Source organism: Microcebus murinus, chromosome 7 (assembly GCF_040939455.1).
Source record: "Microcebus murinus isolate Inina chromosome 7, M.murinus_Inina_mat1.0, whole genome shotgun sequence".
Taxonomy (NCBI): Eukaryota; Metazoa; Chordata; class Mammalia; order Primates; family Cheirogaleidae; genus Microcebus; species Microcebus murinus.
The window spans coordinates 86,167,593-86,194,403 of NC_134110.1; the positions used below are offsets into that span (position 1 = coordinate 86,167,593).

At 38.5% G+C, this 26,811-nt stretch overlaps 1 protein-coding gene across 15 annotated transcripts in view; it reads left to right on the plus strand.

The window, feature by feature from the left end:
- EYA1 (EYA transcriptional coactivator and phosphatase 1) overlaps positions 1–26,811 on the plus strand; it is a 307,766-nt gene that overhangs the window by 222,355 nt on the left and 58,600 nt on the right. For all 15 annotated transcript variants that reach the window (XM_076005221.1, XM_076005220.1, XM_076005223.1 and 12 more), the window contains 2 exons: positions 18,339–18,478; positions 19,853–19,936. In XM_076005221.1, the coding sequence (XP_075861336.1) occupies positions 18,339–18,478; positions 19,853–19,936 (224 nt within the window). The remainder of the gene's footprint in view (positions 1–18,338; positions 18,479–19,852; positions 19,937–26,811) is intronic.

Here is a 26,811-nt window from a genome sequence, read left to right on the forward strand (position 1 = left end):
CATTTCTTAGCCACTGAGATGTAGAGTATGTTATTACCTTGTACTGAATTCTTACAGCTTAAGGCATATTACTACCAATATAACTGAATACATGTTTTTTAAAAATGCTACAAATATTTGAAAGTATTGTCATGAAATTTTTTAATTGACTTTTCTTGAAAGATCACCTTAGCCATTCTTTTAAACATATTTTTTCTTTATCAAATGACTCCTATGTATAATCCAAAAGTGAACACTCATTTGTAATCAAATTACTCTGCTGCATTTAAATAATTTTGCTTGATAACATATTTCCTATCCAAAATCTTTTAGAATTATAATACTTATGACAGCTATTATCATACATAGTAAAATACAGTTAAACACCATTGTTGTGCTCAGAGCTTTACATTCATCATCACATGCAATCTTACAACACACGAGGAGATAGGGACTATTTGTTTCCATTTTATAGATGAGGAAAATGACTCGCATAGCTCTTAAATGCTCAATAAACATTAAGTATTATTAAGTTAATCAGGAATTTTGAGGCTATATTTTTGGGAAAGGACTATTCACCTATAACACTGTATTTTTAAAATAATACAAAGCAATCAGAAAGGAAGAGTGCATGGAGAGTAAAACATTACATTTCAGGTTAACGTGAAATAAAAGCTAATTACTTATTAGGAATAAGTTTTAGAATTAATGCCCTAGAAAAGTCAATTTTTCAAAGGATTTGTTCATTTGAATTTCTTACCAAAAACTTGATGTTGAAATCTACCTTCACATACACTGACCGCATGCAGACAATTTACTGGTTAAGGTGATGTACGGGAATCTTGCCAATATTGAATTTCAAATGACAGAGGAAAAATCAGTATAAGAGGGAATTCAATATGCATGGGAAACCATTTGTTCCCTCTGCTTCTTTGATCCCTGCCAAGGCACAAGAAAGTAGAGCAAAGTGCCTGAAAAACAGGGGAATGTTCTTGTGCAAAGTTGCAGAAGTCTGAGTTCTCACAGGAACTCAGTGTGACAGGATGACAAACTAAATTGCCAGCTATCTTCCCGCTAAATGCAGGAAATTTGGGTCTCGTCTATACTACCTAACATGGCCACATCTGTTCCCTGTGGAAATATCCTGAGATTTGCAATAGCAGGCATCTCGATGCCTACGTTTTGCCGAGGGAACGATTTGGAAAACCTGTAGGCCATACTTGCTTATTTTCACAGATGCCTCGTGGACTTGGGAGAAGTTTGCAATTTGTTCAGCTCAAAAATAAACTATTTCAGTGAAACAGTTTTAACTAATGTTTTGGAAACGTTTGTCAGCAAAACAAATATTTGTATCTAAAATAGGCAGGCTGTTAAGATGTGAGAAGACAAAACAGATGTTTGTTTTGGGTTGTTGGGTTTGTTTGTCTTGATGGCATTGGTTTTCTTTCTCTCTTTTTTCCCAGAGGATATACAGTGGTAACCTTAATGAGATAATAAAATTCATGGAAATAAAGTTCACTCTTCGTTTTGTATTGTCAGCAATGCCATAAAAATGAGTTTCGTTACCTGTGAATTTTAGACCGTGTTTCCAAGAAATGAAAAATTCATTCTTTTAGTATTTACCCATTTTGTGCCTCATTACTGGCTTGCCTAATTTTTTCAATTAGTTAGCCAGATGTTGGGATGCCTTCTAGAGTCAATTTTAGTACATTGGATTCCAATATGTAATTCTTTCTCATATTTATACATAACATATGATTTATATTAATATATGAATAATCAAAATAAGAAAGCATTATGGAGCTAATGGACTTAGTTTACCCTCCTGAAACATTGTTTTATCTTCTTTTGTAACTAATTGATTCGTTATTTGAAAGTATTAAGTGTCCTATGAGAAGCAACACAAACCAATGTAACAAATTCCCTTGTTTAATTAAGGTGGAGGACGTCAGCATTTACTGATTTAGTTTTTTAGTTGGAGAGGGTTTGTGAAGAGGACATACAAAATTACACGTGTTTGCCTCCCTCCACTTCATTTAATTGGTATTGCATAGTTTAGTAAATGCGTTTTGGATTAAGTTTTAAATAAAGGTAGAATTGATGGATTAATGCCTACTAATTTTCTTCCTAACTAGATATCCAAAAACTTTGGCTTAATGAATATTTTTAAATTTACTGAGCAGTAATACATGAACATGAGACAAAAGTACAAAGGCATAGACATGTTTACAGAGAAGAATAAACCTTCCTTCATCTTCCACACCCGCAGCCCCTTGGTTTCTTTCAGCAGAGTTTCAAGGATACCCTTTGCTTATATAAACATATGCAGAGCACCTGCCCCCCGCCACCCTTTTGTCCCACATTCAAGTATATATTCCTGTCCCCCCTTCCATATAATAGAATACTATACAGACTGTTCTGTACCTTGCTTTTTTTGCTAGATGATATACAGAGAAAATTTCAGTAAGTATTTTTGTTGTAGATGATATATATCAATGTAAGTGACTAATATTTTTTGAGGGGTTACTAGTGCCAGGCATTGTTGCAAAGCACTGTTCATGTATAAACTTAGTTAATTCCCACCCAGCTCCGTGAGCTAGGCAGTGTTGTCATTATCTCCATTTTATGGACAGGAAAGCTAAGGAGAGGTTGGTGACAACACCAGGATTAAACCTCTGAAAGCTTGGCTTCAAATTTGAGTTCTTAATAAGTAAAAGGCTGCTTCTCAAAACCACTCTTGTCAGAAGTTTTAAACAAGCAGAAAAATGAAAACATAAACAACGAGTCCTAAAGGTAGTAGCTATATGGTCTTCAATTTTTTTAATCACTCACATACTCAGCAAAGGCATATATTAGCAGGTATTCATTTAAATATGTGTTAAATGTTTGAATGAGCTCTAGTTACTGATAAAATAAAATAAAATATAGATCTGAACTTAGAGGGGAAAAGTACGTAGCATATTTTGGGTTATCTTGTTATAAGTATTCACTGACTCATAAAGCCAGTTTGTGGATATCTTGGATAATCCATCAGCCAACTGCACACTTTCTCTTTCATCTTCCACTTCCCTGCCTCTGTTCTCTCCCGCTTCCCCTTTATCCTAATTAATAGTTACCTGTCATGGACCTGCTTAGGGAACAGTTTGCCACAACTTACTTCCAAGGACCTCATTCTCCACCTAACCCTCCTTTTTTCTTTTTTTCCTTTTGTCTTTTTTATGTCTCTACTTGCAGCTCTCATGGGCGATGAGCATTAAGTTTAGGGAAAAGGCTACTTGTATCAAAGAAAAGGAAGCCATCAATTTTAAAGGGAAAGTGGGCATTTTAATCCAGTACCATCACCTTCTAAAGTTTTTGAAAATACTTATGAGTCTTTCAGAAATTTCACCAAGTACCTCTTCATAAAATTAAAATTGCATTTTCTTCAATACCATTATTTAAGATAAGGTTTACTATTTTTCACTTTTTTTGTAACTGCTAATATTTAACCCTTTGCACTTGCTTGCTTTTTTCTCGATTCCTTTATTCTACTCGGGATTTTAATTTTTTAAATACCCCAGATTTTACAAAGCGTGGCAGTAGAATAAAAAACTGGAGTTTCTTTTCATACAAACTTATTTATTTGGATTTTTTTAATATTTAAAATTATTGATACAGTCAAAGAGTAATTTTAATCTCTATAATTTTTGCTAACCGTGTCGAGTCACACTTGACATCCGAGTGCAAAGGGTTAAGGGTATAATCTACTATTTTACATTATATATGTAGTATTTCATCTGGATTATTGATTAACTTGGTAATTATGGATTGGTGTGAAAATCATGTCTGCTGTCATTTCTACAAGAAAATGGATTCTGAGTTTCAAACAACTGACTTAAAAATATTTAGAATGTAGCCAATTTCTGAACTGACAGCTCGCTCATATCTATAAATCCACTTGAATAACTTTAGCATAAAGCAATTGGGCGATAGGGAAGCTTTTAATTTTAAGTTAGAAGTGACTTCATAGATTTTTTTTTTTTTTTTGCCTAAGACCTTCACTTTACTGAATATGAATCCAGAAAAGATTAAATTTTTCCAAAGCAGCACAGGCTGCCATCAGCAGTGTCTCTTGATGGCACACTGGAGTGGCAACCTTGGAAGACAGGGTGTGGTGTGGCCTTTCTCACACTTCCCTGGCAGCACAACTGCCTCCTGGGGATGGAGAGGATGTCCTTTTATCCTTTAATGACTGCCAAGATAGAGTCAGTTAAGGACACAAGTTATGGTTAAAGTTAGAGGGGTTCCTCTATTTTAAGTCTTTCCCGATCCTTTGATGCAGCAGTATTTATTGAGAATTGAATATAAGGTACCAGTGGTACTTCCCAACCATACCTGGCCAGGTACCACTTTCCACCTGTGCTCCCCTTACCCTCTCCCCCGGGATTATCATCTAACATCTCTGGCTACAGCTCTTCCTTGGAATACAATTTAGAGAAACTGGAGTGGTAGCTAGGGATTTGGAGTTGGGCTAACCTGGGTTTCAATACTGATTCAACCAAGTACTCTGGGCAGGTCACTTAGCTCCTTGGTGTACATTCCTCCATGAAATGAGGTTGATACCACTCTCGTTTATGGGATGACTGTGAGAATGAAACTATGTAAGTGGCTAGCAAACTGACTCACATATACTAGGCCCTCAAATGTCTGTTTCATCCATTCAGACATTCAACAGATGTTTATAAGTGTTTGCCCTGTGCCAAGCACCATGCTCGGTGCTGGGGTTGTAGAGGTGATAAGAAAGGCCAAGTCCCTGGCCTCACTCAGTAGCCAAAGTGTTCTTCCTTTTTGAAGTTCATGACTGTTGTACATTGTGTGTTGTGGTTGCTTCAGAGACTAAAGCCCTTGGCTTCCTTCAACTAGAATGGCTGTAGGGGATTTAAACCAGTGGTTGCAAAGTATGAGAGGGTTACTAGGTTATCCACAGAGTACTGGAGATTGGATAATGGCCATGCTCCAGGGGTAATGAAGTTCTCTTAATTTAGTTACTATACCTTGAATGAGGGATTAGCTTACCTAGGAGACCTCAATTAGTGCCTGTGTAAAATGAGTATAATGGTTATGGAATAAAGGTTGAAATGTCAAAGCAGTTCTCTAAATTAATTTCTCAGACTACTAGTTAACCCTATAAGACTAATCAACAAGTTTACTTGCTTTCAGTTTATTTTATATGAGAGGCTTCTATGACTGATAACCTAAAATTATCAAGGTTCCTTTACTTTAAGTATTTTATCCTTTGATAAGGTCACATTCACTGAGAATCTAAAGTAATATAATGTAATTTATTCAAGGCCCAGCTGAGGTCCTGTTTTTTGTTTGTTTGACCAAGATCTGATTTAAAAAAAAAAATCTCCCAGTATTAAATTATCAAAGTCACACTATCACATGTAACTCTGAAGGTCTGATGGCCCGTTACTTTGTAGGTCTTTGTAGATCCCAAGTACTTTTTGGGAAATTTAATGGGCCTTCCCTCAGGACTGTGGCCTTCCATGTCCAGGAATATTTGCCTGGTTGAGCTCCCTAATTTTCATAAGAGACTGTCATTTCTATTCTCAGCAGGGCTAACTTAGTAAAGCACATGGGTCTGCACTCAACCCAGTGACCAATCACTGCACTCAAAGTAACACATTAGTATAACCTCTTACCTCATTGCTGCAAGACTCAAAGGAAGATCTTGTGTTTGTCAGCTGGCAGAAAGATATGTAATGGCCCCATCCTTCTAGATATTTTAAATTTTGCCCTTAAAATAAATAAGATGCCTCATCCCAGTGTTCTGTGCTCTGAAATCATGAATTCTCGAGTTAGTCAGCTGTAATGAGCCTTAGAAGTAAGAATCTTGTGAAACTTGCTGTTTTGCTTACCATGAGGATGTAGTCCTGGCATTCCACAGCGTCCCTCAGTGAGCAGTCCTGTGAGGAGGCATTTCCATCTCATCTCTGTACTAGGAGCACCTACGTTTTTGTTGAGAAATTGGTTTGTCGCATATTACGCAGCCCACGAGCGAGAGACCTGTCCATGCCTGTGCCCCGCATTGAGTGCAAACCTTCGGGCTAGAAGACCTGTGTGGACCACTCTCTCCCTGGCTTTGCTTTACCTTTCTGACTCAAGTTTTTCTGATGTACTGATTCATTTGTTTGAAAAGATTTCTGTGTATTTATGTATATATTTGGTAAGTTATCTTAAACTCTTCTTGGAGAAAGGTAGGCTATCAGTTACTCAGAAAATAAGAATTAAAATGTTTTATTCAATGAGACAAAGAGCCAGAGAAAAGATTCACCACAACCACTCCATGCTCAGGAAGCACTCACGTTGCAAATTGTGTCCCATCCACAATTTTGAAAATAGCACCTTCGTGGTTAATATGCTCACAAAAACCTCTTCAGGATCCTCATATCATGGTAGCCCCCCAAGAGTACACACCTCTCCATCTTCTTTCTACTCACAGTCCCAGACCTGCCCTAAGTTGTAGGCTTGTTATTCATTTCAGTTCAGCTATTTTATATTAAAAAAGCATGTTGCCAATTGTAAAATAGCTCCCAATGTAAACATTCACTTTCTCTACCATGGATCTTATTTTTAGCTTCTGCAATTTATTTTATCTTCCATCCCTGACTACCTTTTAAATATTCTCCCTTCAAGCATCCTCAGAACTACAGGCTTTGCTTGGAGTCTCTTTCCTTTCTGGTTTCTTATTTAGATGAACAAATGCACTGAAGCACATACTTCAGGAAAAACACTAATTACCTCCCTGGACTCAGCTTTGCTGTTGGGAAAGATTACAAAGAATGCACACTTCCCTTGAGAACTATGCCTTAATCGTGCTATTAAATTTATCACACTGTTCCCAAATTGAAGGAGAAGTAGAAAATATAGTTTTTCCTACCAACATATGAAAACAAGGATTTGATGATATGCTTCACCATTTCATTAGCTAGTCATTGGGCATCTCTTACTTCCAGAGTAGGCTTGGGTTCTGTGAGGATACAGAAAGCAAGAGGGTTACTCCCTGTCCTCAAAGTGCATTTTACTACTAAATAAAACAGTCATGTGTACAGCCAAACCCAATAAAAATTAAATTTTAAAAATGCCATGCTAGAAGAAGAAGAAAAGTGCTCAGGAAGAATGCATAAGCAGGGATGTTTAGAGAAAAAAAATTAACAAAGGAGGTGAATTTTATCCTCAGCATTGAAAAGTGGGAATTAGTGAGTGAGGGACAGAGGAAACGGAAGGGATATTTATTCAAGGATAGAAAAATAGACCATTTAAAATGACAGGGTGTCATTTCCATTGGAACACACTTAAATTATATTTAGATTTCATTAAAGGATGAAAGCATTTTTGAACTGGAAGATCACTTTGTAATCATCTTTACAAATAAGGTTACTGAACCTCGACAGGTGACTTTGAGCAATTCACTTAACACAGCAACAATAGTAACGTGGCTGTACAAAATACTTCAGCATGCATTATTTGATAGAAGCTTCACAACAATTCTATCCCCATTTTATTGTTGACGAACCTGAGGTCCGGATAACATCCAGATAATTATGTAAATTGCAAGTTACCAAGGCCATCCTGGAATGTACTTAGACCCTAAAGTCTTAATTTGTTATGCTACTACAGCAAAAATTGAACTAATCAATTTCCATGTCTGTCCTGTAAGTTAGGGTGCTCCAAAATTTGTAAAAGCCACTCTGTCTGCAAGTGGGTTATTTCCCAAACAGTCTTATTTCTGGAATCAACAGCCAGCCTTGGTCCTGGGAAGCTGTTCTCCTTTGTCCTCACACCTGCAGGAGAAGGTGGCAGCCAAGTGTTCCCAGGCAGGTGCCCATCAGAGGCTGCACAGCCTGTCTCTGTCCTCATCATTGCCAAGCGAGACTTCTGGCTCTGAGGAGCGAGGGCCTGAAGCCAGCTGGGGCTGGAGGGTGCATGAGGCAGGAAGAAGCAGATGGAGTAGAGGTTTCAGAGATGACAGGCCTGGATACATGCTAGCTGGAGGCCCTTCATTTTTATTAACTCAATCTTTTCATCTGTTCACTGGGGATAGTAATACATCTCTGCACAAATCAAGGCTGGAAATAATCCCAAAGCCCTAGAGGGACCTCTGTTCTCTCCACTTCTCCATTTCTCAGCCCTAATTCAGCCTCAGTTTTCTTTTGGGTGAGGATGGTAAGTAAGGTCTCTTTCTGGCTCTGCACAGTTTGAATGAGTTGAACCTAGAGGATGGGATAATGAACCCAGTGTTATCTGAGTTCCTTTCCTATTAAATCCTCCCCAATGAGCACGAAGGCACGCTGATAATATTTACCTGTTAAACATATCTTGAGAGAGTGGTTAAATGACCTCTATGTGGAAGATTATCGATGATGATGTGCATTTTGCCATGTGAACGGGGAATGCTCTACATGCCAGGTTGTGAAAACAACAAATGTTTATTGAGCCTCTGATGTGTTCCAGGCACTGTTCTAGGCACAGGGGATTCAGCAGTGAACAAAATAAAGTCTCTGCCCTTAGAGAGTTTATATTCTACTGGAGGGCATGGATGACAAGTACATATAAAATGCATCTGGTAGTGAGAATTGCCTAGAAGGATGGACAACTGGATAAGGAGAGCAGCGCTGGGCAGGAAGCTATTTCTGAAGAATTATCAGGCACGGTGATGCTTCAGCAGAGTCCTGAAGGAGGAGGGGAAGAGTGTTCTGAAGAAAGGAAACAGTGATTACCAGGGTCTGTAGGCAGGACTGTGCTGGGTGGGTTCAGCGAGTACCAAGAAGGTTGATGTGGTTGGAGCCACCTGGGAGAGGACGGGTGTTGCGGGTAAGGTTAGGGAGGGAGAGAAGCCATCCTAGCCATCATAGCTGGCCTCATGGGCCCGGCAGGACTTTGGATTTTATTTTGAATGAGATAAGCAGTGTTTAAGCAGAAGAGCAGCATGATTTCATCACATGTAAAGACAATCTCTTTGGGCATGGGCATAGAATAAGTTGTAATAAAGCAAAGGGGGCAGTGGAGCAATCAACTGAAAGATGATTCCCGTGTCCAGGTGAGAAGTGATGGTGGCCAGTCTCAGGGTAGAGGTGTGGAGGTGGTGAAAGTGGTCAGATTATATTGGAGGTTGCAGTCCATTGTCACTATAGAGGTGGCATTAACAACCATTAAAAACCCTACTCATTCACAAATCTTCAGTAGTGAGGGGTAGTGTGGACAGATTAGATCCAGTGTTAAGATGATTTAAAATTGATTTGTTTCAAAGATTTTTTTTTAAGTTATATTAAGACCTTTTTTTTTTTTTTGCCTTGAATCAGGTTTATTTTTCTTTTTAAATTTTTTTTTTTTTATTTCAGGAAAATATGAGAGTACAAACATTTTGGTTACATTTTATATCTCTGCTTCTCCCTAGCAAGGGTTAGAGGTATGCCTTTCCCCTCCACAATGCTCACCGCACCCCTCAGTTGTGAGTCTGCCTGCCCCGCTGCAACTCCCTAATCCCTGGCGAACACCACCACCATTTGAGCACCACGGTATCAGTCAGTACCAATTTGATGGCGAGTACATGGGGAGCCCTTTCTTCCAATCTTGTGTCACCTCACTTCGGATAATGGGCTCAAGCTCAATCCAGGAAAATACAAGCTGTGCTAGCTTGCTGTCATTTCTTATAATTGAGTAATATTCCATTGTATACATATATCAAATTTTAATAATCCACTCATGAATTGATGGGCACCTGGGTTGTTTCCATGTCCTTGCAAGAGTGTATTGTGCTGCCATAAGCATTCGGGTGCAGATGTCTTTGTAACAGAATGTCTTATGCTCTTTTGGGTAGATGCCTAATAATGCTATTGCTGGATCAAATGGTATTTCTGTTTTTAGCTCTTAGAGGTATCTCCAAATTCTTTTCTACAAAGGTTGCAGTAATTTGTAGTCCCACCAGCAGTGTAAGAGTGTTCTCTCCACATCCTTGCCAGCATTTATTTTTTCAGGATTTTTTGATAGAGGCCAATCTCACTGGGGTTAGGTGATATCTCATTGTGGTTTTGATTTGCATTTCTCTAATGATTAGAGATATTGAGCATTTTTTTATATGTTTGCTGGCCATTATTCTGTCTTCTTTGGAAAAAGTTCTGTTCATTTCTGTTGCCCATTTATTGACGGGGTTGTTTGATTTTGTTCCTGTTGATTCTTTTAAGTTCTAAATTCTATTATCAGGCCTTTATTGGATGTGTAGAGAGCAAATATTTTCTCCTATTCCATAGGTTGTCTATTGGCTCTAATGATAGTTTTCTATATTAAGACATTTTAAGAGGAGTTTTCCAACACTGTTCCACTTCTATCAAGGAAAAAAAGCAAGTTGGCTGAATGCATGTGTGCATATACATACATTCTCTGTTGAGAGCATTTGGTTTCAATGGTATTGCATTCAGTCATATGAGAATTCAAGCATGACGTTTAGGCCACCACTGGAATTTCCTTAGAGCTTTGAGAATAATATGAATTTGGGGCTTCAATTTGAAGATCTCTGACAATAACGGTTCAATCTAGGTGGCTGTCCCCAGCTGCCTCACAGAAGAGAAGAATCTTACAGCAGTTTCTTTAAGATTGGTGCCTGCACCTGGCTGTTACATTAGAGATGAAAACAAAAAATCACTCAAGAGGCATGTGTCTGGTGCCAGTATCAACCAAGAGGAAATCTGTATCCTATTTTGCATTTCTGTGTGCCATTGTGACAACAGAATGGAATAGTTGCAGCAGAGACTGTGTGGCCCAGAAAGATATTCACTGTCTTATCACAGGAAAAATTTGCTGACCCCTGCTCTAGACTGTAGGTACCAAAAAAAGAGAGAGAGAGAGAAAATTAGAATTAAATAGCATGAGCAAGTTGGTCTCTATGCTCTACCATAAACCCGTGACCTGTCCCCTGCTGTGTCACTGGTTAGTTTTACTGCCTTTGCCTCTCACAGTGTAGCTGGTTAAGAGAAGTTCTGGGTAATTTTGATTAAATTTGGTCTTTACCTTGTCCATCCCTGGAGTAGGATGCAATCCTACTTCTTTACCTAAAATAATATAATAAAACTCAGCTCCACAGAACAGTTTTCCCCACCCTAGGAAAACTGATTTAAAGAACTATCAAGCAGAAATATGCCCAGTGCACATATATGATTGCTTTGGCCAGTAGCACAACTGGATGCATCTGACTCCCTATGGGGGAAGGTACCCTTTCCTTCTTGTGTTAGAGTTCACCCGCTCTGCATTCTTTTTTCAGTCTTCCCGATTTTGCCTTGCCATATCATCTGTTAGGAGGACATTTGCTTCTACCTATGTTGGTTTTTGAGAGTCTCAGAGTCCAAGGGTGCCTGTGTGTCGGTTGCCGTGTGGCATCTGCTTCACGCTCACTTGTACATTGCGCTTTGAGACTTGAGTCTCGAACAGGACAATATCGGCGTTTAGGGAAGTGATATGCTCTTTTCTTTTTATCTGAGTCCCTCATAGCCACAAATAGAATGTAATTATTGATTAGCATGTCTCATGTTCACGAAATTCAGATAGTTTTTCTGAGGATTTCACAAAAAGCTCTGCAGTTCATTTTGTAAGCTGGAGTGTCTTAGCAGACAGATTCAGATCATAGCTCCCCTGGCCTCAGTCCAATGTCATTGTACATGTGGTGAGAGCTTCCTCTTGGCTAGGAGTTCAGTTACTTAATTCTGTTTATGGGGAGTAGTCTTTCACCTCACTTCGACTTAGATTGAGTAAGGAGGGCCCCATCCTCCCACAGCACAGGGAAGGTAGCCTGCAGGAACCTGTGTTCCACTTCCTTTGCAGCTACCACTGGCGTAGGTGGTCCCAGGGGTGTAAAGTTAGATCAGAAATCTCCTGCTACCCTTAAAACAAATGTGAATGCTTATCCCTAAATCTTCAAGCAGCCAACCGGCCTTCATGCCGTGCAGCAAGACTCCATAAAAATGAAAAGCTTCTGTGAAGGAAGGCATAATTTAAGGAAATATCAGGCTGAGAAAAGTATCTGCAGACATGAAAAGGGTTTAAAACTATTTTGTATAAATTAATAAAGGAATATAAAAATGGGCCAATGATTTGGTGAGTTCACAGAAGGAAATACAATTTTTAAGCAAATGTATACAGGAATCTCAAAGCTATGCAAATTAAAATCGTGCTACTATTGTACATATGAATAGTAATGACTTTAAAACGATGACAACCAACATAGATAAGGTTATGATAAAATTGGCACAATATAAATTGATACAACCCTTTTGAAAACTGTTTGGCAATATGTATAAATAAACAGATAACATCTTGAGGGAGGCATGAGAAGTAAAATTGGATAAGGAATTTGGGCTAGATATAGTAGGCAATAAACCCTAATGGTTTCTGAAGGTTGGAGTTGCCTGAGATCTTTTATATAGATTAGTCTGAAGTTGACTAATCTATTTGAGGATCTGGTAAGTGTTGTACATCCGTAGATAATAGAATTTTAAAGGTAGGTAATCTAGGCTGTGTCTTCAATGTGGTAAACAAGGAGACTAAGAACTGAAAAAATGTAAGTAACTTACCCAGGGCTCGAACGGGAGTTATTAGCTCAGGGGAACAAGAGGAACTGAGGGCAACTAGGTGGATCCTTTCAAGTTCCAGTTCTTTTTCTTTGTAATATTGAAGAATTTATGGAAATCTTCTGTAGTATTTACAAATGTAGAATTTTAATGATCTTATGTAGATTTTAATATTTTATGATCAAATATGTAAACATTAACTTTTCAGTGGGCTTTTAAAGTAATTACAGTGATTTCTCATTTATAAATATTTTGACTAGCTAGTATAAACAATTGAATAAGCTTCATAGCTTTAATAGAGTAAGAGCTAAACTGGAGAAACACTCATTCTTTCCATCGCCGTTGATTTTTTAATGTCTGCCTTGCACTCTAGATGCTCACTGTGCTCTCAGATTTTAAATGTGAACACCTCTAGGCTCTCCCCAAAGTAGGAGTGGTGGATATTTGCTCAGAATAATTCTGTCAAATTGTTTATTATCTGCTGCAAATATAAATAATTGAAAAAATTGTATAGCCCTATAATAGAGATAAGAGAACATAATTAGAAAGGAGAGACCAACATTTATAGAATCCACAAAGATGCATGTGCTTTCTTTGCAGAGGTTAATAGGAATTTCACAGACAGAGCAGGCTGAGAGTAGAGAAAAGGTATTCAAAGAAATGAAAACAGCACGTGTGAAGTCATGAAGCACTTTCAGAGAACTGAGATCATTACATTTGTCCATCTGAAGTAGACTGTGAAGAGAGTAGAGAGAAGGTTGTTGAAGAATAACTCAGTGGGACTTTCTTTTTCTAAAGGTAGCTAGCATCACAGAGCACTAGTGTCATACGCAGTTCCATGTACCTTCACAGCATGTGTACTAGTTTTATCTTATGCCATTTATTCCCATTTTATAGATGATAAAACTGAATCATGCGGGGGATAAGTAACTAGCAAAGACATACCCTTAGTACTGCAGCCAAAATTCAGAATGTGGCAGTTGACTCTATAGCTCAGTGTCCTTAAATCCAGACTATCCGTCCTGTTCCATAGAGTTTGGAGCATGGTAAGGTTGTAAAACTCTCCACAATGGTGGTGCAGAAAAGAGTTGAAAGACTGAGAGTAGCAATCCTGGGAAATAGCCTGTTGCAAGAATTGAGGCAGGAATCTGAACTCATACAAAAAGTATTTAGGAGTAAAACCCACAGAACTTAGTCTTGATTTGATAGAGCCAGTAAAGAGTTTTTGGATTGGAAAACTAGATAGTTACTGGTACCACTAATCTAACTTGTTAATAGGGAGGATTCATTTTGGGACAAGTTTAATTGTGATGTCCATGGAATATTCAGGTGGAGATATCTAGCAAACAGTGGGATACTCAGGTCAAAAAATCAGAAGATAAAGCTTTAGAATTATCAGCCTGTAGGGTGTCATTGAAATCCCTCTTGAAGATACTATCGACCACTGAGAACCTACAGTAGAAAAAACTGTAGTGCACTGCTACTCAAAATATAGTCCACAAACTGGCTGTTTTTCCACCAACTGTTTACTATAAGTCCAGGATAAGATAAGGATTTGCTTCAGACTGTAATCAACAGTGTCACTAAGCACACTGCCTTCTTTAGCCGACTCTTTTTTGTATGTTAGCAAGACTTTTCGATGAAGGAAGCATTATGTTGATTAACGTTCAGATGCAAACTCCATATCTTGTCACAGATCAGCACTTTGAGTATTGCTGATGTAGAGAACAGCAACATTGAAGCTTTGGGCAGAAGAATAACTCACCAAAGAGACTGAGAAAGGATAGTGTGAAGCAGAATAAAGGGAAGTCAAGGCATTGTGATGTGTACATGGTTTAAAGGAGTGAGTGGTCAGCACAGCCACAGAGAGGGCAAATAAGACTGAAGACTAAAAGATAATTAATAGATTTGGCCATTATAGGGTCGTTGGTGATTTTAAGTTGTACCCCTCCCCACATTTGCTCTTCTACCTTCCTGAATCCATACCATTGCTATGTATGCCAAGTATCTCTTTGACTCTAAATATGAAGTACTTTTGGGTTCAGTCTTCATTTTACCTGTGACTTGATTGGTCTGAAGTTATTGATCCCTCCTTCCTAATGTGCTCTTTCTTCCGCAGTAGGCTGACCTTCTTTTTCTTCTTCACACCCCACCCATCTTTCTCTGCCCATCCCTTCTCCACACACTGCATTTCTTAAACAACACCCATTTCTTTAATTACATAGGATGTCAGTTTCCATACCTAAACCCAGCCCATATTCCTTTCTTGAGCTTCAGAGCAGTCTGGCAGCCTTGCTGGACATCTTTACTAGGCTGCCTGCAGTCTCTTCAAATCTGCTATGTCCCAAAGTCAACCTGGAATTGTCACCTATGCTCTTCCCCAATAATCCTTTCTGCCTGAGTCCCATACCTCAAATTACAGTCACCATGCAGTTGCCAAACCTCTGACATAGGCATCATCCTTGACTTCTTCTTTCACTTCTTCTTACTTCCTTATGCAATTTAGTGGTTGACTTTACCTCCTAATGCCACTTCAAATCTCTCTATCCCTGCTACCTGTGTCCAGGCAAGCACCATCCCCCACTGGGGTTACTGAATTATCCTCCTGGCTACTCTCTCCCTTCCTCAGCCTTGACTGACCTCCAGTGCCCTGCACACAGGCTCTGGAGCCACCTCTCCCCTGTTGAATTCTTCGCCTGTCACTCCAGCCTCACCTCTGTGCTCTTCTTCTGTAGATTCAGGGCAGATTGATTTTTTTTTTTTTTTTTCAATTCTTAAACATGACATGCTTTCTCTGTGTACCTTCACATGTGCTTGTGCCCCTGCCTAAAATACATTCATTTTCCTTTTTTACTAGTGAGTTTGTCCTCTGTCTTCAGGAAGCTTCTATAGCCCTGTTCATCTGAGTTCTGTGGGCTCCCTCTGTGGTAACATTCTACCTTTCCCATATCCTGACCTTCTCCACATTGGTTTGGAGTTTCTCATTTTTTTTGTTCCTGAGTCAGTTCCTTCCTCTGAACTTTAAGCTCCAAGAAGGCAGGGACCATGTCTTTTTGGTACATCATGACATTTCAAGTTTGGTACAGTGTGAACACGACATCGAGTCAAAGTTTGTTAAACAGAATACTCTTCACAGCATTTTCACAGCTATTATCTCATCAGAGGTAAAGTTGAACAATTTGGAGAGGATTTTAGTGAAACATGAGCTGTCATTGGATTAGAAGATTAAATTATTTGAGTTGTTTTGCGCTAGTAGTATGCAGAAGGAGAAGTTAGAGTCAGGAAAGCTGGATAAGCGAGAGGACATATTTGATGCTACCTCATAGACCAAAAAGGAAGAGTTTTGTTTTTTTTTTTAAACAAACTTGTATCATTTTTAATTTCATTTTCCTATCTAGTAAGTGGAGGCCTGTAAGGTAGGGGGTGGGGTTGTATTTTGATATTTAAAGGTGTCAGGTTGTCCATCTTTTAGGGTTTTTTCTTCTAGCTAGAAAAACTTTAGATAATATAATTTAAAATATTTTTCCTATATACTTTGCTCATTGAATTTGTTTTCTTTTGGGAGAGGCTTACAGAAGTGAGGAACTCATTTAATTACAGCTTGCTCATTTAATTACAGCTTGTCTGGTTCCAAAAAAAAAAAAAGATGGAATATATTTGAAAAGATTTAATTGAGTTTTTAATGCAGAGGTAAACACCTAGAAATAAAGGAATGGGCAATCATTAAGAGAAAATCTAGGCTTAGATAACCTAGGTAAGATAAACTACTTTGAGAGGAAAATTAACTCGAACCTATTTGGAAGTCAAGGCAAAAAGTATAATGTGATAAGATACAACACTCCATGTCTTTTAGCTTCTCCTCAAATGTGGACTTCCAAAAGCTACAGAGCTCCCAGTTCAAGATAGACTTTGTGGTGAAGTACTTAAAGTGCAGGTAGAATTAGATGGCCGCTTTTCATGCAGCAAAATGAGTGCTCGGTTTTAAAACATATTAAAGACATTGGTGTGTGTTCTGTCTCAGATGGTGACTATATAGCTTCTGCAAGGAGATACACATTGTAGAATATTAAAAAAAAAAATAGGAAGGCCAAGACTACTACTACAAGAGACAGCATTGAATCCACTTGACATAAAAATATATTCAATTAGAGTTCCTCACTCTCTTTATAACAAGGAAGAGAGATGCTTAGTTTGGAACATCTTAAGGAGAGGAAGCCATAGTTATCTGCCTCCATAATAAAAGAATATTAATATAGATTTACACAGTGATTCACTTTGACTAGTCAGCATTGTATTCTAACAGTTCTATGAGATGAGTTAGCTTAAAAAATGCTCCCAAATAACTAAAAAAACTGATTCATTGAGTGGAGTTGTTTTGGACTTTCTGACTGTAATTAACTAATAGGCTTTTTAGGTCATCGTAGTGGTTTCTGGGTATGAAAATGACATGACTCACTTATATGAGGAAGTTTGCCATCTTCTTTATGGGAGAGGACATGTAAAAGTCTCATCTACAAGTAAAAGGAATCTGTTTAGGTTTTAAGATTAAACAGGAGGTGTGGGGTGGTTTCATGTGATTGAGATTTCGCTCCGTCAGAGTCTTTTCCTATCTACTCTGATTGAAGGCTTTGGAGAAGCACTTGAGCTTGGTGGTGATACTGGTACCACACAGTTTGACATATGGATGACCTTGTTGGTAGAGCTGGGGCTGATAGTACATTAATAAAGTCTGCCAGGCCTTCAGTTCTCCATAGTTTTTTGTTTGGTGAATATGTCAGCAATGTCGGTAAGAATGATCATTCCTCATCTTACGTTGAAAGATGTAAGACTCCAACGCACATCCAGTAGAGAAATTGGGCAAAGAGTTTGGAGGACAGTCAGCACCCTAGATATCTGGAATTTAGGGGGAGCAGAGATGATCTGATGTAAGTCCTGGATAGACTTAAGGAAAAAAACCTCATCTGAGAGGTGAGAGTGAATGGTTTTGCTTTTCCTTCCGGACACTGGATACGAATCTCCCCTAGCCCTACACATCGCCCAGCTCTTCCTTTGAGCCATTTGTGGGTTGTTCTTTATTTTGTGGTTTCTATGTAATTATTTCAGTTGGCTTCTCTGAGTTACCCAGATGAGTAATTTTAATGTGCTGCCTGGTTTTGGGTGTTTGGTTCAAAGAGACTAAAACACAGGAAGAGCCTGTGACGGATGCTGCATGGAGTGTGGGCATTGTGCATGTGTCTGCTCTCTTTACCTTGTCACTCTCTTGTTCTCACATCAAATGAGGAAGAAAATCTGCCTGATGACTCAGTTTTTCCCTGTCCCAGAGCTGGTTTTTCTTTTCATCTCTTTCCATGAATCAGAAGCCTTTTTGTAGCTGGGAGGACCACTGCTGAGGCCAATGTGTGACCTCTCAGCATGGCCAGGTGCCGTTAGTGGGGCCAATGAGCGATGCCATGGGGTAGGCTGGGGGTGCGTTGTCTAATCATAAAGAAACCACAAGGAAAATCTAGGCAATTTAGTGCAGCCTGTTGTTTCTCACCTTTAATTAAATTTTAATTGTTCCTGATCACTCTTTCAAAACGAATCTGGGAATCAGATATCTCATAAATTATTTACCAATGCAAGTAAAAGATAAGGTAGGATTTAAGCAGAATGAAATGTGCTTTACTCACCAAACTCCCCCTGTGAATTAAAACAAGGTTAATCTTGGCACCGTAGTGGTGGAGCTAAAAGATGAAAGACCTTCCTGTATTCCTGCAGAGTACAGTACAATCCACAGCCCGTCAACACCCATTAAAGATACAGATTCTGATCGATTACGTCGAGGTTCAGATGGGAAATCACGTGGACGGGGCCGAAGAAACAATAATCCTTCACCTCCCCCGGATTCCGATCTTGAGGTATGTCATTGCCAACACCCCAGCAAATAACAGGGTAGCTTAATAGCTAACTGGCGGTTTTATGTACCTGCTATGTAAATGGCAGTGATCAAGATATCTAGATGCTTTTATTATTGCTTTCTTTTTCATATCAACAATAAAATCAAAGCATTTTTTCTCTCCCTCATATTAACCATAGGTTAAACAATTATTTCTCTTTTTTTTCCTTCCATATTGACTATATGGTAAAGCATCTGTTTCTCTTGAGAGAAATATAGTAAATTACACAATCCTGCTTGAACAAAATTCTGTTGTGCTCCTCTATGTCATTGCTATTTCAATTAAGTAAGTGTCATTCTAAAAATGTTTAATAAAATCCACTTTGAAATTAAAGACATGCTTGTGTATATTGAGAAAGGAAAACCTGGAATGTTCTAAACCGAGATGGTAATCACCTTCTGAGACATGTTTTGGTGGAGTTCAAAAGCAGGAGGGATTAAGTAAGAACTTAAAAGGTGGTAGATTTCATAGCCTTGAATCCACTGCAATTAAGTGTCTGCTTTTTGCCAAAGTGAAATCTGATGGTGGAAAACATGATTATTTTGGCTGAACAGATGAAATTTTTCCAGCAGAATCTATGCATATGAATATGCATTGGTGTGAGTGGGAATGGGAAGAAGAAAAACAGGCTCGGGAGGCTTTTTGTGATACCACAAAGACCTTTTTGAAATTAATTCCTTCAGGTCTAATTCTAAATACCCCAAAAGTTTGTCTAAGAGAATGAGTGATGTGTCTGCTTAAGTTGTTAAGTATCTATAGCCTGAAGACTTAAACAACCTGGTAAGAACAATGTATATCCCATCCCCTTGGTAACAACAACCCAGTAGGTAACATAAGGTGAATAGATTATGTATAGTTTTAGTTTTTATGTGCTATTTTTTTAATATTTGGCTTAGTGAGAGTAAAACATAAGATTAGTTATTTTAATACTTCTTAATGAACAGAGATTAGGGATAAGGAAAAGATAAAATGATTTTTCATCTCTCATCTGTCTCAGAAGTTATAAACAAACTAGTTATAGCTCATTTTTCTTTCATCTTTTCAGAAATGAGACTCAGATTCTTATAGAGAAGTAGAAAGGATACATATTATTATCTCTTTCCTATATTTATATCAATGCTGTAAATATAATTATCTTCTTCTACCTCATCCAAAGTTATAGCTGGAGAATAGTTAGAAGATGCTCTTTGGAACAGTCGTGTTTTACAAAAATATAGTAAATTCAGATTTTTCATTTGTTTCCCAATTCAAGATGACTTTTTCATGTTGAAGTTAACTGAATAACAGTTTTCTAAACCAAGGCAAAGACACATTATTTTGGTTCTTCCTTTGTAGAGAGTGTTCATCTGGGACTTGGACGAGACAATCATTGTTTTTCATTCCTTGCTTACTGGGTCCTATGCCAACAGATATGGGAGGGTGAGTACCAAGAGTCATCATTTTTTAATTTCTTTGGCATAAATATGCCTGGAATGTATTTATTTATTTTTTTGGTCCAATTGAATGCAATTAACTTTAATAAAATTAAAATATAAAAGAAAATAGCTTTATTGATATAGTCAAATATATGTGTACAGCAAAAATATGTAAAGAGTAAAAGATTATTTTTAGGTCTTTAAAAAGGAAATAGAATTTATGGGATTAAATTCATGCTTATTTAAAACCCCAATGAATAAAAGTGACTAAGTGCTCTTTGAGAATGAAATATTAAAATAAATAAGTGACATAGAAAGATCTTCTTTGTCCTATTTTTCAGTAGAGAAAATATTTCACTTTCTGATGCTTTCAGCAATTTTGGTATTTTATTTTCAAACCACCTGCTATGAATGAACATCTTTATGTGACCCTCTGCTACTTGGAATAAATTTATTTAATTAATTTGTAAGATTGAACCTCTGAATGGCAATAGGACAAATACATCCACATGAGGGTTGTTACAGTACTTACATTGGTGTTGTAAGTAAAGAGTAATATCATAGACCACCTTCCATGAGTGGAACTTCAGTTTCAATGTTGTGCATTTGGCTTTCCTAGAATGTTGGAAATTCTTTTTGGTATGTTGATGGTTTTCTAATTCTTTCCTACATAAAAATCCTGTTGTTTAAAGTGACTGTGTAATTTCTAAAGTTATGAATATGATATTTCTTATTGTTTTAAATCTTTAGAGAAATCACGTAAGTCTGAGATCCTTAAAGCTATTGGATTGGAGCCTTAGAAACTGAATTCTTATGCCGTAGTGACTCCAGGGGTTTATCTCAATTAAATGTTAAAATTCATACCTATAAGATGTGTATGCTCCCATTAGAAATCTGACCAGGTATTCATTCTTTCAATAAATGCTTATTTCAGTAAATTCACACAAGTGCTTGCTATGCACATGCAGTCTGGAGGTGAGAGTCTGGGGATCTAGCTTCATGGTCCAGCTCTCCTCCTCATAATCCTAAAGATACACCTAATAAAAAAACAGGCTTGGGAAAAATGCATATTTATAAGAGCAAAAATATTCCACCATTTTAATTTCTGTTCAGAGATAAGGTATCTGTAAAACATGCTATGTCCCATCTTATCATTAAGCAAATTCTCTGTGAGAAGAAGACAATTAACAAAAATGCAGATTATAAAAAATAAGGCCATGGAATCAGTCAGTCAAAAAAAAGTCTCTACTGTGTAACTAGCACATAGTAAGGATTCAATAAATATTAGCTGTGGGGCTTTTTTATATTATTCCTTCTATCAATACTATCATTCCCTATTTCTACAAAAACTACCACTTAAAAACTAAAGGTTAACATATGTAGTTAGTAGGCTGAACCTTGAAGATCTTCTTAACTGAGCCATTATAGTAACCCTGTGACTAACTCCTGAGGAAGAACAGTGGTGCCTGGAACTCACACAGAAGTGTTGAAAACAGTAGGCACGTAGGAAAGCAGCATTGGAAAAACCATCTGGAATGTCTCCAGTCTTTAAAAGCTCTCATTAATGGCCAAACTGATGCGAAAGAGAGTTGTCATGAACAGTGCTCTGTCCACCATTGAAAGGGCAAGCTCAGGAAAGTGGTCCATGCCCTCCTGACCTCCTGTCAGCCTGTGGCCATAAATGATTGGTTTATGTATGGAATTCACACCTAACATAGAAACCCCCAGCTGCTTATAATTTTTCATTCAGGTTCTCAACAATCTCTCAACAAAACATTGTCTCAGTAATGCATTAGAAATACCACAAGTTTAATTGTTTAATGTCAACCATTACTATTTTGAGGCTTCATCAAGTATTTGTTTAGCTTCCCCATTTTAGAGCATGTGATAAAAAGTTATATATAATTTCCAAAAGCCAAAAGTTTATATTCTTCAAAGTATGGATTATTTGAGTTATTTAAATGTAAGCGTGCCCCTCATTGATAAGTTGATGGGGCTGGGAGAGAACTTCAGAAAGCCAGTTTTTTGAGAAAGCTCTTCCTGAGCATGATTTTGGGCCTGAAGTTATTGTGTGACAATCAGGAGATGAAAATGTTCCCCTGCTGCAAGCAGGAAACGGCAGGCACAGAGGCAGGAAAGGATTTGATGTTACCAGTGTGACCAAGCTTAGCGATGGAGCTAGAAAGTCGACAGAGATGAGGGCAGGTTCCTAAGGGCCTCCTAGCCGTGGGCAAGAGAGTTAATCTCATCACACGAGCCATAGGAAGTCACTGGAGGACTTGAAGGGAGAAAGTGAGATCTGGTTTCCATTGTTAGATTACTTTAGCTGTATATGGAGAATTAATGGCAGGAGAAGAAGAATAGGGGTCCAGACGGGCTTTAGCAGTGATCGACACACTAGCAGTAGAGATAGAACTGGTGGATTCTAGATTATAGGGCAGGTAGAGAATAGGACTTGGAAATGATTTGGAGTTATTGGGGTGGCAAGCAGTAACTAAGAGAGAGAAGTAAAAGATGATTCCCAGGTTTTTGCTTTGGACAACTGAGAGAACAGTCATGTATTTATTTGAGATGGAGAAGAACTCAATTTGGAGGGAAAATGGAAAGCTTGGTGTTGGACAAGTTTGAGATGCTTATTGGATGCCTGTAAGAAGGCAGCCGGAAGGTGAGCCCAGAGCTCTGAGGGACTATCGGGGCTGGAAATGTCAGATTTACAGTCAACAGTGCACAGTTTAGGGGCAGAAGCTCCTCAGACACTCTTATCTTTATTTCTTCTGAAACATTTATTGAGCACTTACTTTGCGTTGGACACTTGTGGTCAGCCTGTGGTCTCATTGCCCGGAGGTGTCTTTTCCTGGCAGGGTGATTTTTTATTTTTTTTATTTATTTATCTTTTTTTGAGATATAGTCTCACTCTGTCGCCTGGGCTAGAGTGCAGTGGCTTTTGAAGATGCATTGCTTGAGGATGTTGAATTGCAGCTGAAAACAAGCAAGAAAGCTTAATATTCTCCTCATTAGAGAACTTCAGAGTTGAACGGAATTTGCCCTTAAATCTGATAATCAGGCTTTATAAAAATGTGGTTCAACAAAAATTCTTCCAAACAATAATGATAACCAAGCTGATCAGAATGTCTTGCCTCCATTTCGTCCCCCCTGGGAACCGAGGAGAAGGGTCTTATAGGAGTTTAGTGGCAAGACTTCTTTTTTGGAACACAGATTTAGTGGTGTTCCTGCGAGCATTGTTGAGAGGCGCATGTCTCTCGGCCTTCCCCTGCATGCACATAAAGAAGTGAATGCCTGACAATGTGATCGCTGTTCTGTCTCTAAGGGAAGCAGATACCTGAGAAGTGGCTTAGTCACAGTAGCTTAGGCAACTCAATGAGTAGCCCATTCAGTAAGGGGATATAGGATCTGGTTGATATAATACAAAATTAGGGCATGTTACAGCAATATGTACAAAAAAAAAAGGTATGAGAATGTCCCACCTTTCATGTAATCCTACCTGTGGGAAGAAGGCATGTTGGGTGCTATAAGGAAGGCTTATTTTATAACAAAGGTGATGGGGGGGGGGAAAGGGTGCTGGGTACAGTATGGCTTTGACTAGGGAAGAGAAAAGAAACATGTAAGCAGGAAAATGAAGTCTATGAGTGTTACTATAAATTAGGATGTTTTGAATAATATCTGTCCTAGCTGTTTTTGTTTAAGGCATTTTTAAAAGTTGCTTTCAAACTAACTCCAAATTCCCAAATACCATTGAAAGAAAATAATCGTGGTTTTTTTTGGTCACTGGACAGTATATTTAAAATAGACAATATAATTCATTTATTAATATCAAAGTGCATGCTCAAAACTTATATTTCAAATAAATATTGTGCTGATGTCCCCAAACATGATTCCCCTGTTGTGAGAGGATTCCCCAAGACATCTACACCCAGTGGCGTGATTGTTTCAACTCTTTTTTATTGTTGTTGAATACTTGTATCTCATGAGGCTAGAATGGATCTTAAAAGCTTTGAGCCTCCCTCCTCATTTTACAAAAAAACCAAAACAAGAACACTTAAGATAGCATGAAACTTAGCATGTGTAATTGTAGGTCGGGTTAAGAATTTCCTATATACCCAGCATTCATTTAATTCAATGTTAATGCTTGGTAACTGCTTTTATCAAGCCCATTTTATAGATGAGGAATTTGAGACATGGGAGAGGTTAGAGACCACTTAGAAAAAACACTTAGCACCATGTCTGGCATAAAATAAATATTCAATAAACACTAGTTATATTTGAATATAGGTAAGACTTGACTGTCAAAATATACTTGAATTCTGACATTGTGGTTAGAGACTAATATGGAGGCAATGTCTTCCAATTTATGAATTAGCCAGTATATTATATTCCTTACTATGTGATAGAAAGAGCACCAGATTTGAATTGAAGAAGATCTAGACTCTCTAATCCAAGCTCTAACTTTTCAGTTCTTTGACCTTGGGAAAATTATTTATTCTTCCTGAGCCTCAGTTTTCCCATCCACAGAGCCAGCTATTTGACTTGCAGAATTGTCTTAAAACTTTAAATTGTATTCCAAATTCAAAAGGCCCATCACAATGTCTTATTAATGATAACAGCCAATGGTAAGAAAGTATATGTCACGTGTTGAACTTGAGCTGTGCTTTGAGTATTTATTTGTTTTATAATACACCAGGCTTCTCTTAGGATATCAGTTGTCATAGTGAGTTCAGATAAACTAACCCTCCCTGGTGGGTGTGTGTCTTTGAATGCAGTTTGCATAGCCCATCAGAACACTCTAGTTGGCCAGTAAAGATTGTTGTTCCTACTGTGTTTTAGGGGACAGCACTAAACTCCAAGACCTTTTGAGGGAGGACTCTCTTGCATGGTCGTTGGTGAAGTTGCTAAACTCTTAGAATGGCACCAGTGCAGTACGACACCCAGTGTAATGGTTGGATGGTAGAGGATCTGGTCCCTTAAATAGTATGATCTCTCTTTTGGAACCTCTAGACCAGGGGTTAGTAAACTTTTTCTGTAAAACATCGGATAGTAAATGGTTTAGGCTTTGTGGGCCATTTACCTATCATAACTACTCAGCTCTGCCCTAAGCAGCCATGGCCAGTATGCAAATGAATAAATGTGGCTGCAGTCCACTAAAACTTGATTTACAGTCCCCCAAATTGGAATTTTACGTAATTTTCATATCTTATGAAATATTATCATTCTTTCAGTTTTTAAAAATCTAAACCACAGTTGGACAGACCATACCCCATAGGTCAAATCTGGTTCATGGTCAGCTTCTATAGGGCCTTTAAGCTAAGAATGTTGTTCAAATTTTTAAAGGGTTATTTTGAAAAACAAAAACATAAGAATGTGTGTCCGAGACTGTGTGTATGACCTAACAAGGCCTGAAATCGTTTCTGTCCCTTTAGAGAGAAAAGCTGCCCACCTCTGCTCTAGATCATGCTCTGATCTTTGTGTTGGTTCATTTTACTCCTGGTCTTCAGAGTGCCAGGACAATTCAGTGGCAGCCACACTATAACCCAACTAGACTGTATATGCAATGCAGACAGCATGTACATGCATCTGGGGCCCCGAGGAAACACAGGCCTACACATTAATTTGTTAGGGTAGGGGAAAGAGCTGTAAAACAAGTAGGCACAACGTGTAATGGTGCAAGCACCTTGTTCTTACTTAATGGTCTAGAGTGGATATTCCAGGTTGCTTGGTTTGGACAAGGTTTGGTGGCGCCATTCTCACCACGTAGCTTTGAAGCTTCTGAGATAGTTTTCGTCCTCACACCGGCCACAGGGAGAAAAGGCAGGCGCAGCATTCCTGGGGGGCTCTGTGAGCCAGGCTGAGACCCCCATCCAGGGGAGACCAGAAAGTGTGGCCTCACTGTGTGGCCACGAAGACACAGAAAATGGGTTTCAGTGAGAATAGGTAGCGGTCACAGCCCCGGTTCTCAACTCTTTGACCAGTGAGTGAAACCTAGTACGCACTTTCAACCCTCTTGGTGGCTCTGGCCATCCCAGCAGAGCTGGGCCCCAGGCGTTTTGACTGCTGAGTGATGATAACCAGTCCATTCCCAAAGGGCATTCTCCTGCTTTTGTTTTCTTCTTTGTATATCAATGTCAAGTTAGATCAAAATGATGAAATAATATATGTCTCCATATATAACTTCCGGATACTGTGAAATGACATAGAATCTAAACTTTTAAAACAAATAGAAACACATGTTTTTTGAACATCAGAGGGATTTCCAGCTAAAGGAGCCTTCTCCATCCCTTTGCCTGCATCTTGAAGGTTACTGTTCTCTGTCCCTTTAGCTGCCAGCCCCTCCTCCTCACTGCCTGCAGCAACAACTGATACATCTGCTCTTGCTGCCTTGTTGAATGCTGCCTTCGTGTTCTCCCTCCCAATGTGAAGTTGAATGCAGTGAGCAAACAGCATCATCCCAGCTTCTCAGCCCCTCCTCTGTCCCCCCTTGTTCTGTGGCCTTGGGAAAAGCACTGTATGTCTCTCAGTGTCACTTGTTCTATCTTATTCTTCCCACCCTGGAAGTGATCCCAGGGCCGTTAGGAGAACAGTGTGAAGCACCTAGAAAAATGCTCCGTAAGCCCTCCATAAATAAGAACATTATTGCTTGCTTTGGGGGTTCAGAGGAGGGAATGGGAAATCATACATATTATGCTGTTCTAGGTAGCAGAGAGGGAGAGGTGGAAAAAGAGCATTACAAGTGGCCAAAAATCATATATGCACAAAGGGTAGATATCTATAAAGTGTATTTAGGGGATTAGACTTGAAGAAGATGAGTACAGAAAATGTGTTGAAATGATAATAAAAATGCACTTTTGTTCAGCTTTTGCAGTCTAC